The sequence below is a fragment of the Dermacentor silvarum genome, chromosome 10 (genome assembly GCF_013339745.2).
Source record: "Dermacentor silvarum isolate Dsil-2018 chromosome 10, BIME_Dsil_1.4, whole genome shotgun sequence".
Lineage (NCBI taxonomy): Eukaryota > Metazoa > Arthropoda > Arachnida > Ixodida > Ixodidae > Dermacentor > Dermacentor silvarum.
In genome coordinates, this window is record NC_051163.1 from 36,598,610 (window position 1) to 36,612,069 (window position 13,460).

Genomic DNA, 13,460 nt, shown 5'->3' on the forward strand with positions numbered 1-13,460 from the left:
GTCTCGAGCTGCGGCGAGCGCGAGCCAGTATTCAGGCAAGGAGAGAAGAAGAGGTTTTTCGTTTTTGGTGTCAGCCATCTTCTTGGCTAGTACTCGTCTCTGCCGGTGCAGTACTTCTTGCTCTGAAGGCCTTCTGTTGCACGTGACAATATGCTGAGATACATACAATATAGTGACACATGCATTCTCAAGCTTTTATAATGGAAGGACTAATTTCTTCTGACTAAAATGCCCAAAATCCAACTCAATTAACGTTGACACAACTGTGAACTGTAATGTTACATGAACTTACATAGTGAGGTCGTAAGGCTACCACTGTTGGCCTGCGCCAAAAGCTACACCTTACTGTCACAAGGGGAAAAAAGTATGCAAGAACTTCACTGGAGTTGTCTAAAGATGCTAAGCATATGCCCAAATTTCAGGTTGGCCCACCCCCTAATTTCAATTTTGACCACTCCAAATTCTAGTTGTCCCACACCAAATTTAAGCTGACCCAATCCCAAATTTACGTTGGCCCACCCCTAATTTTAGTTCGCCCGCCACCAATTTCAGGTTGGCCGACACCGAAATTTAAGTTGCTCCACCCTCAAATATAAGTTGGTGGAGCCCCAAATTTAGGTTGGGCCACCCCAAAATTTCAGTTAGCCCCCCCCCCCCTACTGCCCTTGCTACACATTTTCTAGTACGTATGTATCCATATGGGTATTCTCTCTGATCAATATTTTTGGTTTCAGTACTGTATTACATATGAAGCTATCTAGCTTTAGCATTTGCATTATTATAAAGAATAAATGCATTCACAAATTACCGTAAAATACCGAAGCGCCCACCCCACTTTCTATAAAAATTGGGTTAATCTGGATATGGGCCCTTCTCCGGTCAAAGCACTAAAAATAAGATGGCGGTCAACGCCATTGCTGTGCAGAGACTTTTCCCACGAAGGACAAATTATTCTGGGGTCCTCGTTCAAGAAATGCTTATGCATTAAAAGCGTGATATCCGGAGCACGCCTTAGTGGACTAATATTTCCACGCTATGGGATTGGTGGTGGCGTGGAGCAGAGGTAGAATACCCGGCCTCAAATCTAAAGGTCGTAAGTTCGAATTCTACTCCAGCCCACCACATTTTCAGGCATGGAGTGGTGCCTGACACCGGCAAGAAAAGAAATTATTGCCGAGAGCTAGTGGGGCTATACTAGTTCAGGTGCAACCAAACTAGGAAGGCCCACTAAGCTTCATCAAAGTCACTCCCTCACCAGAACAGGAATTGGCCTCCCTGGTGCAGTATTCGGCCCCTACCTCCCCCATGACTCCGACAATTAACCCATGGCCCTCAGTCCCGAGTGGCTGCGGAGTACCTGACCAAGGCGGCGGTCAGACTTGCTACGCGGCAGAGGGTGCTAAGAATCTCTGGGTCCGGACAGGCCGCCAATGGAAACTGAACCTGGCAACGTTCAACACGCGCACCCTCTCGAGTGAGGCTAGCTTAGCAGGACTATTTGAAGAACTAACAGGCATTGCCTGGGATATTATTGGCCTTAGTGAGGGTTAGAAGAACTGGTGAGGCTTACACAGTGCTGACTAATGGCCACGTCCTCTGCTATAGAGGTCTTCCAGATAAGAGAGAATCCGGGGTAGGATTTGTAGTCCATAACAACATAGCAGGCAACATTGATGAATTCTACAGCATTAATGAGAGGCTAGCAGTCATCGTAATAAAGCTGAATAGGAGGTACAAAATGAAGGTAGTACAAGCCTACGCCCCAACCTATAGTCACGATGATGAAGAAATAGAACAGTTTTATGAAGATGTTGAATTAGCAATGAGAAAAGGGCAGACTCAGTATACTGTAGTAATGGGCGACTTCAATGCAAAAGTGGGGAAAAAGCAGGTCGGTGAGCAAGCAATTGGCAACTACGGCATCGATTCTAGGAACACTAGAGGAGAGATGGTAGTAGACTTCGCGGAAAGGAATAGGATCCGAATAATGAATGCCTTCTTCAGCAAGCGCAGCAACAGGAAGTGGACCTGGAAAAGCCCTAATGGAGAAACAAAGAATGAAATAGATTTCATACTCTTTGCCGATCCAAGCATAGTGCAAGATGTGGAAGTGTTTGGTAAGGTAAAGTGCAGTGACCATAGGTTAGTGAGGTCTAGGATTTCTCTCCATTTCAAAAGAGAAAGAGTAAAATTATTCAAGAGGAAACAGGCCAACCTAGAGGCAGTAAGGGTAAAAGCAGACCAATTCAGGCTGGTGCTCGCAAACAAATATTCAACTTTAGAACAGGAAGATAAAGACAACACAGAGGTAATGAATGAAACCGTAACTAGGTTGATCTCAGAAGCAGCAATTTAACTGGGAGGTAAGGCACCAAGGCAACCTGTAGGTAAGCTCTCCCAAGAAACAAAGACCTAATAAAGAAATGACAAAACATGAAAATGTCCAACGTAAGAGATCAGATAGAATTCGCTGAACTGTCAAAACTGATCAACAAGAAGAAAGTAAAGGATATTCGAAATTATAACGTGGGGAAGATTGAGGAAGCCGTAAAATATGGACGCAGCATTAAATCAGTAAGAAGAAAGCTTGGCATAGGACAAGGCAAGATGTATGCACTGAAAGATAAGCATGGTAATATCATCAGCAATTTCGATGACATAGTAAAAGCAGGGGAAGAATTCTATACTGACCTGTACAGTGCCCAAAACAGCCAAGCTACTTTCATTCGAAAGAGTGATGAACCGGATGCAGAGGCTCCTTCTATAACTAGCGATGGAGTTAGAAGGGCCTTGAAAGACATGACCAGGGGAAAAGCGGCTGGAGAAGATGGAATAACAGTATATTTAATCAAAGATGGAGGAGATATCATGCTTGAAAAGCTTGCGGCCTTTTATACGAAATGCCTCACAACTTCAAGTGTACCAGGAAGCTGGAAGAACGCCAACATTATTACTAATCCATAAGAAGGGAGACGTTAAAGAATTGAAGAATTATAGACCCATTAGCTTGATTTCAGTATTGTATAAAATATTCACCAAGATAATTTCCAATAGAATCAGGGCAACACTTGACTTCAGCCAACCAAGAGAACAGGCTGGCTTCAGGAAAGGATATTCTACGATGGATCATATCCATGTCATCAATCAGGTAATCAAGAAATCTGCGGAGTACAATCAACCTTTCTATATGGCTTTCATAGATTATGAAAAGGCATTTGATTCAGTAGAGATACCAGCAGTCATAGAGGCATTGCGTAATCAAGGCGTACAGGAGGCATACATGAATATCTTAGCAAACATCTACAAGGATTCGACAGCTACCTTGGTTCTCCACAAGAAGAGTAGAAAGTTACCCATCAAGAAAGGGGTCAGGCAAGGAGACACAATCTCTCCAATGCTATTCACTGCATGCCTAGAAGAAGTATTCAAGCCTTTAGACTGGGAAAGCTTTGGAGTGAGGATCAACGGCGAATATCTTAGCAACCTCCGATTTGCAGATGACATTGTCCTATTCAGCAACAATGGAGACGAATTACAGCAAATGATTGAGGACCTTAACCGAGAAAGTGTAAGAGTGGGGTTGAAGATGAATATTCAGAAGACAAAGATAATGTTCAATAGCCTGGCAAGGGTACAAGAATTCAGGATCGCCAGTGAGCCTCTAGAGTCTGTAAAGGAGTACGTTTATCTAGGTCAATTACTCACAGGGGACCCTGATCCCGACAAAGAAATTTACAGAAGAATAAAATTGGTTTGGAGTGCATACGGCAGGCATTGCCAAATCCTGACTGGGAGCTTACCACTGTCGTTGAAAAGGAAAGTATATAATCATTGCATTCTACCGGTGCTAACATATGGGGCAGAAACTTGGCGGCTAACAAAGAAGCTCGAGAACAAGTTAAGGACCGCACAAAGAGCGATGGAACGAAAAATCTTTGGACTAACGTTAAGAGACAGGAAGAGAGCGGTGTGGATCAGAGAACAAACGGGGATAGCCGATATTCTAGTAGACATTAAGCGGAAGAAATGGAGCTGGGCAGGCCATGTAATGCGTAGGATGGATAACCGGTGGACCATTAGGGTTACAGAATGGATACCAAGAGAAGGGAAGCGCAGTCGAGGTCGGCAGAAAACCAGATGGGATGATGAAGTTAGAAAATTGGCATGCGCAAGTTGGAATACGATGGCGCAAGACAGGTGTACTTGGAGATCGCAGGGAGAGGCCTTCGTCCTGCAGTGGACATAAAATAGGCTGATCATGATGATGATGATTATTATTATTATTATTGCTGCGCGATTGAACCGCGATACCCGGAGCGTATGGCTGCCTGCCGTTTTCGCGCTACCGCTCCACGGACACCGAGCTGGTGCATTGCGGCATACAATAAAAGAGAGCCTTTGTGACGAAGTGTGGCTTAAGTTGGTCTCCAAGCAATCCCCCAGTGCTCTCCGGTGGCGCAAAATTCCAAGCGTCATGCGGTCCGAGTACAGTGTTTCAAATGTTCAGCACTGTGCGTGCCACGAACAATGTAACGCTGTCAGAAATAAGCAGAAAACGCGTGGGTAAGGCTATTAAATTGAGTGTTTACATTAGCCCTAACCTTAAAGCTCAATTGATTCCCCGCGACCTAAGCGGACAAACCCTGCGACGAATTCCACATTTATAGATCACGTATTATGGCGACATATATGTGGCAAGTAGTCATATATGTGGCAAAATTCCAGAGCCACATGAAAAACTCCCGATACAGGTTTCTGTTGGTCAATACGCGCTATACATAAAACTTTTTCCGAGCGTGAAAGAAGCCTGCGAATACACGCAAAGTGTCGCGAGGTACCAGTCGTGCGGCAATTTTGCGTGTATTCGGGGGCTTCTTTCACGCTGGAGAAAACACGTCTATGTAGCATCTATTGAGCAGCAGAAAGCTGCATCGGAAGTCTTTGATGTTGCTCTATAATTTTGTCATTGACACTTTTCATCTAATTATTATATTTACGAAGTTGATCAATTAAGACTAATTACATAATTAGGCGACATGCAAGAAATAATCTGAGTATCTCCAAGCGACGGCAAACAACATTACTTTGGTTCTGTCCAGCTACATGGCATTTGCATATTTTTAAACTTTGGCCCAAGTTAAGTGAAACACCCTGTATATGCTTGTACGCGTGTGGGTGATTTACACCCTTCTCTAGAATAAAGAAACACCCTTGTTGCCAATCGGAGGGTGCTACCAAGGTAAGCACCGTAGTGATAGAGTGTAAAAAGGGGTGTAAAATGTGAATACGCCTTTTTTACACCCTCTCGGGTGTAAGAACTTTTACAGTTTATATATACGTAAAAGTTATTAAGGGCTTCGGCTCTAAGGTTCTGGAACTCTTGCATAGGTAAATTTCCCCAAGCTCTGTTTTAAACTACACTGTTCTAACTTTACTCACAGATCGCTCTTAACAAATTCTCAATTGAATCAAAATGCCAAAATTGCGTGCACTTTTCGTTCTCCTAGGGCACTGGTAAAACGTTGTAAGCGTTCCATATACCTGCCATAAATTTCTCGAAAAGGAGGGCTAGTGAGGGTTCAGGTTGTCCGTATTTAATTTGCACACTTGGAACATTTTCCGCACATTAGGATTCGCATTCCCCCATTTTCTCCTAATGCAAACTCGCTAAATTTCTTTCGCTCACTACACCGAGAAAATACAGTATAGGGTTTTAGAGCACTTCTAGCTGCACCAACAATACCCCCCCCCCCCCCCCCCCAGACATCGCGCGCATCGATTCATCAAGTCGTTGGCTGATTTCCTGTTAATGTTGCGTGAACACCTGAGGCAAAGCAAGGTAGATAAGAGAAGCCGTGAATAAGAGCTCCGGATACATATCATCACAAGTAGTTCCTCAATCGGCTTTCGAAACTCTTTGGGAGAGTGCTCTGGCAACAAAACTCGTGAACTGATTAGCCACTGAGCGCCATAGACCTGCATAGAACTGTCGCCGAAGGTGAACATTGCGTGTTTAAAAGACCAATGAGAAATACAATGAATTTCCATGACGGGTATAGGATTTTGCCTTTATTGGTAAGGGGTTAGGAAGGCTAAAATACTTAGGAAGTGTAAGCGCGTTCTATAAATAGAAGGGATGAGTAAAGGTCACTTGTTTTCTGCAGTTGATGCGGCGCTACAAGATCTTTGACTGCATTCTTGCTATCATGGCTGACGTAAGTACTCATGCATATTAAGGCGGCAGCTGCGAGAACCAATGTAGCAAAACAATCTGAATCCTCTGATGCAGGAAGGAACAAAACGGTCGCACGCTTAATGGCGGCTGTACTGCGCGGTAGCGGTGAAATGTAAGATTTGGCTTTTCCCTGCAGCTATGGATGTGCACCTTCTTAGAGCAATTTCTCGCGTTTAATTATATGTTCACCAAAACGGTTAAACGGTCGCATATATTGTTCACTGGTTTACCTCCTCATCCTTTCAAACCATGTTTCATCAATTGTTTCCCCGCTATAATACCAGAAACCTCTATAATATAGGGAGTCTCTTCTGGGCATTTTTTTTTCTTGCACTTCAGTATAGACAAAAAAGAAAACAAAAACCAAACACCGTTTCCGCCTATATATGCATATATATATATATATATAATATATATATATATATATATATATATATATGAGGGACCTGTTTTCATTAGAGATGCTTGCTTTTAAGGTTTTGGTAGATCCGCCATTTGAATTCGTCATACCCACATTGACCAATAATAATGTCTCAGTTTATTATACTGACTTGCTATCCTAGCGCTGTATATGATAAAGCGTGGCCTTTGGTGCTTTCCATGGAGCATCTGTTTTCTAAGAATAGTCGTGGTAAAAAATAGCCCTTAAATATGATGGTGGTATTAAGAGCTTATTGTAAACGCAAAAAAAAAAAAACATCTCTAAAGAACATGCGCTGCTACCGCTCATTTTCCAGGCAGCCATAAATTACACAGCGAAGCTGTGTAAGCCAGCCGTAATTTGTGGTTTGTATCAAGAATCTATCAAGAAATAAAAGAAAATAAACTTTCTTACCGAACCCGCGTACCTACGGTCCCAAGGCGAGCGTCGTAACCAATAAGGTATACAGCCACGCTTGCAGAACATGCATTTATGCAACCATATGATTGCGTTCGAGCGTCGTCATCTTCGTTCACAGCTGGCGCGTTCGCACGTGCTCGTGCTCTGCGAGGTGAATAAGAGGTTTTCCGCGCTATGCTCGGGAGAGAGATAAAGAAAATGAGAGCGAGAGACAGAGAGAGACACATTCACGGACCGGGTCTGCTGGAACGCGTTGGCATTGCAACTCGGTGGAACGCGCTGTCGGCATTGCAACTCGGTGTCGGTGTTGCAAGCTGCGCTATGCAACGCGCAGTGACGGTCGTAAGTCCAAGACGTGCGAAAAGACATGATCGTCATCATGAGTAATAAGATGAAAAGTTAGCGCGCACTTCCGGAAAATGCTGGGCTACCATCGCCCAGCTTCGCTGTTTTAAGCATTGCGCGGCTGAGTGCAAGGTGAATCGTTTTTTTAAATGCATTTCTTGGCGAACATTTACTACTCTGACAGTATCTATCTATCTATCTATCTATCTATCTATCTATCTATCTATCTATCTATCTATCTATCTATCTATCTATCTATCTATCTATCTATCTATCTATCTATCTATCTATCTAGCCACCTACGACTTTGAGCTGCCATGGTCGTTTCTTCAACTTTGTAATGTACCGAAATTGGCATACTATGACAACAGTGCACCACTAACATAAATGACATGTCATGAATGTCATGACATGCGTGTCATCTAGGTCATGAAACAGCCACCTGTGTCTTGGTGCTTCGTGGTCGTTTCGTTAACTTTGTAGGTACCAAAATTGGCATAGTATGACAGGAATGCATGACAAATATAAGTGATAGGTCATGACATGCGTGTCATGTAGGTCATGACTCAGCAAAAACGACAATGACTCAGCATAAATGACAATGACTCAGCAAAAACACTCACAAGCCTCTGAAATTAGTTCTCACGTGGGTAATAAGGGAAGGAAACACTAAAGGATGAGGGTAGAAGTCATGAGCATGACTCAGCAAAAATGATAATGACTGAGCGAAAAATACATTAACACTCAAGAACCAACGGAATTGGTTCCGACGTGGGCACTAAGTGAAGGAAACAATAAAGGATGACGGTAGAAGTCATAGTCATGACCATGACTGAGCAAAAATGACAATGACGCAGCAGAAAGCATTAACACTCAAAAACCACTGAAATGGGTTCGGACGTGGCTACTAAGTGAAGGAAATGCTAAAGGATGCTGGTAGAAGTCTCAGTCATGAGCGTGACCCAGCAAAAATGACAATGACTCATCGAAAAAAGATTACCACTCAAAAGCCGCCTGAAATGGGTTCGGAAGAAGTCACTAAATGAACGAAAAATTAAAGGATGATTGTCGAAGTCATAGTCATGAGCATGAATAAGGCTTTCGCCTTAAGGTCTCTTAGCTGTAGCTAAAGGGACTCCTGAGGACTCATGACATAAATGTTATGACATGCGTGTCATTTAGTTCATGAAAGAGCCGACTACGTCTTGTTGCTCCCATGGTCGTTTCGTTAACTTGGTAGGTCCCCCCGCACACTGTTCTGCATAACATCGATTCCGACAGGGCGTGGGAACTGCCGGCTTTTTTATTGCGATATATAGACACTCCAAGCGCATTTCCGCCGTCGTCGTCGCCGTAGCCGTGAGGTTCCGTATAAAGTCTAACGGCGATAAAATCGTCGCCACACGCGGTATCCTGTATGTGCGAGTGAAAGCGTGCTAGGGTGAGCCGGCGATCGCGTCACAATCTCGCGCACGCATGAGAGCGAAGCGGGAAGGAAGCGCTACGTCTTCCAGTCGTGCGCAATGCTCCGGAGGGCAGGGTAGGTTCGGGGGGCAGGCGTTTTACTCCGAGTGGCGCAAGCGGCAGCGCGCTTTCCCGGGAGACATGGCTCCGCAAGGCTTCGGAGGGAGTGTAGGAGAGGGGATGGGAAGGGCACGTATGAGGCCGCGCGCGAGAACCCGGCCACTGTATCTTGAAAGCCATTTTCGGCGGCGACAAAGTCGGCCTTAAGCTGTGTTTTCGCGGCTTAGTTCGTCGTTGATGCGACCGGTAGCCGAAAGCTAATTCGCTCGCTGCTTCTGCCGTTCTTACTCACTCCAGCGTTTTGAGAGCGAGTTTCCGCGATCATCGAGTGAAATGCGTTCATGTTTACTTGTGCACGTGTGGCACCATGCTTGTTAAATTAGTTAATATGCCTATGTTTGCACGTTTGTACGGCCGACAAAACTACTATCCTTACTTCGTGTAGCTGTCCACTAATTTGCTATTGCAATTGATGCTTCGCATTTCGGGCGAAACTGCGACATTTTCCTTACACAAAATTCTCGGCAGCTTACGGAAGTACCTTTTCGTGAACAATAGCACATTAGGAATGTACTCGTGGTACGTTGGATACAATACGACCCGATCTCTTCTCCCGTTCATTAAAGGCAACAGGCAGCTAATTTTTGGAGCGCGTAAAAAAAGCATAGTTTAGGCAACTGTACAAGTATGGTGTGTCTCGTGCAGAAGTTACGCGTTAAATACCACTGCATGCTTCCAATGAAGCTCGCTGAAGTAGACTTTTGTTGCGGGAACAGAACGAAAAAAAAAGAACTTCGCCATTGTCGCTCCTCCTAAATGACCTATGAAGATCAGAGCTTTTGGCTGTTCCCCTTTCGCCTGTATGAATGGGGAAGGGTGTACTATATGATTGCTGCGAATATACACGCTAGTATCCCACAGGAAGCCAAGTCACACTGTCTAAACATTGGTTCCAGAGCATAGGATCCTTGTGTATAGAGAGGAGATGGTAGCCTCCGCGGCGCTCCGGAGACCGCCAGCGACGTCTAACGACAGCTGCTTAGGTCCGACGTCTAATGGTAGCTGCTAAGCACGTTTGGGCCCAGGAACTACCGTTGGACGTTGCTGGCTTGCTCCGGAGTGCCCTGGCAGCCGCCGGTCCCTAGCTCTATACAAGGGTCACGCCGACTGTGCTCACCAACGAGCCACACTGACTCGTATTTGCTCTCCACTCATTTTACAGCAAAGAGATATAGATTTAGCGAGTGAAGAATGGTGGGAGTGGATGGTGAGCATGGACGAAAATGAGTACTGGGTAAAAAGTGAGCAGGAGCAAAAGTTTGTGATGGTGATTTGGAGTAGATATGAGAACGGCGGGAGTGACCGTCAGCGTCTGTAAGAGGACGCGAGCATCCACGGGGGCGTGTGCCGGTTAGTGTCAATGGAGGTGACCACGAACGCGAGTGAGGGTGGCTGACCATGGCTGGTTGTGAATAGTAACGCGATCGTGAGTCGACGAGTGTCAATACACATGAGAGTGAGTGAGCAGACAACCTGGGAAGATACTGGCGACCATTCGTGTATGAATGAGTGCCGCTGATTAACCCGCCCTTCCCTACTAAAGAAAACCCATATATGGCCCATAACTCCTATATCCACTAATCGTTATGAAGCATTTATTATTGTCATATGTGATATGATGTTACCGGTTGTGGGAGTCATAGGGAACGCGTTTTTTTTCAGTAGGTTTTGTTCCAGAGACAACTCTTGTTACACTGCTATACTGTTAATATTGTATATTCATTTCACGTGATCCTCTGGCTTGCTTGCATTTCTGGCGATACGTTCTTGCGTATCACTTTTAGCCGTGGTTGTAATGCAACGTTATATGATCGTCAAAGTGCATGGCGCGCGGTACTTATCTTAATTTGCAACTGTACTTAGGGTGCACTCTACTGCTAGAGTATCGGCACCATCATTATACTTTCTCGCACCGACACCAAGAATACGTCAGAAAAAAAAAAAATCGTGGGCGCCACATACACGCCACACCACATGCAGCTTATTTTATTTATCTCGTTCGAAGGTTTTCAGGAAATTGTGGTGTTTCTCACAAACTCTGAGCGTCATTATTTGACGCCATTTACTCGTATTTTCAGTATTCGTTACATATTCGGTATGCAAGTTACTTCGCTGTAAAGTTCGCGCACCGAACCACTCAGAAAAGAACCGAGGCAGAATTATTCCTTCGTTATACAGGTCACCTGTTCGTAGAGGCATTGGTTGTACAGGTGCTCGACTGTATTCCATAAGCTAGGTTTGGCACTGCACGCAGTGTTGGACGTTATTTCATTTTTGAGCCTCAGAGCGCTGGAAAAGCGTCAAATAAAAGAAGTAACCCATGCGTCCTCCTGTGCGACATTTACACAGTATGGTTTGAAAAACAATAAAACCTGCCTTTCTTCGCGCAGTCATTCGTCATCTACCGAATACGTGTCTTCGCCGACAGGATGACCGACAAGGGGGGGAAAGCACCGGCGGAGTAATCACTGCGGCCGAAGAACAACGGTGCAAGGTTGCCTTGGGACTGTGGCAGCCAGTTGCGCCTTGCAATGTAGCAGTTAGCAATTCTCACAAATTTGTGTAACATTATCGCACTGTAAAAATAAAATTCGAGAGATTTTGTTTGGGCTTATGTTTAATAATGGCAATATGTGCATTCTCCATCGAAATAGAGTATTAAACTCCAATGTTGCGGCGTGGATCAATATGATAGAATGTGACGGTGATCAGCAAATGCAATTACCACAGGGTTATCAAGCCAAACTAGCGCCTATGCAAACAATAGCGCGTACAACATTTACAAATTAGACAAGGAGAAAAATGTCCAGATAACACAATGCAGGGGAAACTGGCAGCAGCAAATAGAAGCAAATGCTAATAAAGGAGAACGTGCAATGGCATTGTTGCGCCGGTTCAGCAATAAAAACACAGGGATGCGTAGATCTACGTTGCTGATGATTTATAAGCTTTACGTCCGCCCCATCCTAGAATTTGGTTGTGTTCTTTTTTCAGGATGTGCAGCATACAAGCTAAGACCTTTAATTCTACTGGAAAGGCAAGCGCTGCGTCTCTGCCTCGGGCTGCCAAGTTTTGTGGCTAATAATGTTCTTTATCTGGAGTCTGGAATTATTCCGCTTGATTCCAGATTTAAGCAACTTACTGTCCTGACTTTCCTGAAGCTTTATGATACACCCCTTTCCAATTTGCAACCCGTTTTCATCAATTCACCAGAATCATTTTTCAGAACAGGATGGCGGCGTTACCGACAGCCACAAGTTATTTTTGTTCAGTCGCTGTTATCTAAACTTCAAGTTAGCCTTCCGCGCCTGATTTCTCCAAAATCTAATTCATTCAAGATAAAACTAACTTTTGATGATATTTTTCCAAAACACGCAAAACTTCTTCCTGCGCGCATACTTGAAGGTCTCCTTCAAGACCATCTTAGTCAATTTCCGTCTCATTTGGTTATTTCTACGGACGCATCACAAAATTTAGAGAAGGCTGGTGTTGGCATCTTTTCGAATCAACTCAACTGGTCTTTTGCTCTCCGTCTCGCTGATTACACTCCAATATTTCTTGCAGAATTTCTGGCAGTTATTCTTGCCATCCGAAAATTGGGTCCACATAATTCTAAGGTAATAGTTGTTACAGATGCGCTTTCGGTCTGTACACATTTAACTTCCAATAATCAGTCACACCTACTGAGTATATTTTCGACTCTTGCCCCAGAAAATTTATCCGAAGTCCGCTTTGTCTGGGTCCCCGGACATAGTGGAATCTTTTTAAATGAATCAGCTGACTCGCTCGCTTCGACATCACTAAATGGTCCGGTCATAAATATTCTTCCTGATTTCTCTTTTATAACAGGAGCTAGATTTAAACGCCTTTTATTGCTGAGTTGCCATGACTCGTCCATAGTTTCTTCAGACGATTTTCAACATTTAAAATTTCGGTGGAACACGAGCAAGTGCCTTTCACGCCAATGTGAGGTGACGCTGTCAACTTTTCGCTGCAGAGTTCCCCGCCTAAATTTTTATCTTCATAGATCCGGTTTATCAATCACTGATCTCTGCTCGTTTTGTAATCAACCGGAGACTATTGACCATTTCTTTCTTTCTTGCCACCGCTTCTCCTCCCTCCGTAGAATGTTTCTGTTATTTCCAAGCAGTAATCTGGGTTTGTCACTTACAACGCCAAACATTTTGTCTTTTGGGGCCTGTCAATTAGGCACAAGTCAGGGCTCTATGATCACTGCTGTTCACAAATTTATTGAAGCATCCGGAAGGTTACGCTGCTAGGGCACCGACCGTGGGACATGTTACCTTGCTATTTTTGTAGTTAGTTTTCTCTTAATTTTTATTAAGTTAATTTCAGTATAGGATATCTTAAAATCTGTGTTAAGGAGTTACCAAAATCTTCATTTTGATTATTCACCTTTACCATTTTGTTCGTTGTTAGGTGCATGTTTTATTT

General features: G+C 44.1%; 1 protein-coding gene across 1 annotated transcript in view; it reads left to right on the forward strand.

Moving 5' to 3' along the window:
* LOC125940620 (uncharacterized) overlaps positions 1-11,595 on the forward strand; it is a 56,861-nt gene extending 45,266 nt beyond the window's left edge. The window contains exon 7 of the mRNA XM_049657010.1: positions 11,396-11,595. Coding sequence (XP_049512967.1) covers positions 11,396-11,470 — 75 coding nt within the window. The 3' untranslated portion in view covers positions 11,471-11,595. The remainder of the gene's footprint in view (positions 1-11,395) is intronic.
* Positions 11,596-13,460: the final 1,865 nt, after the last annotated feature.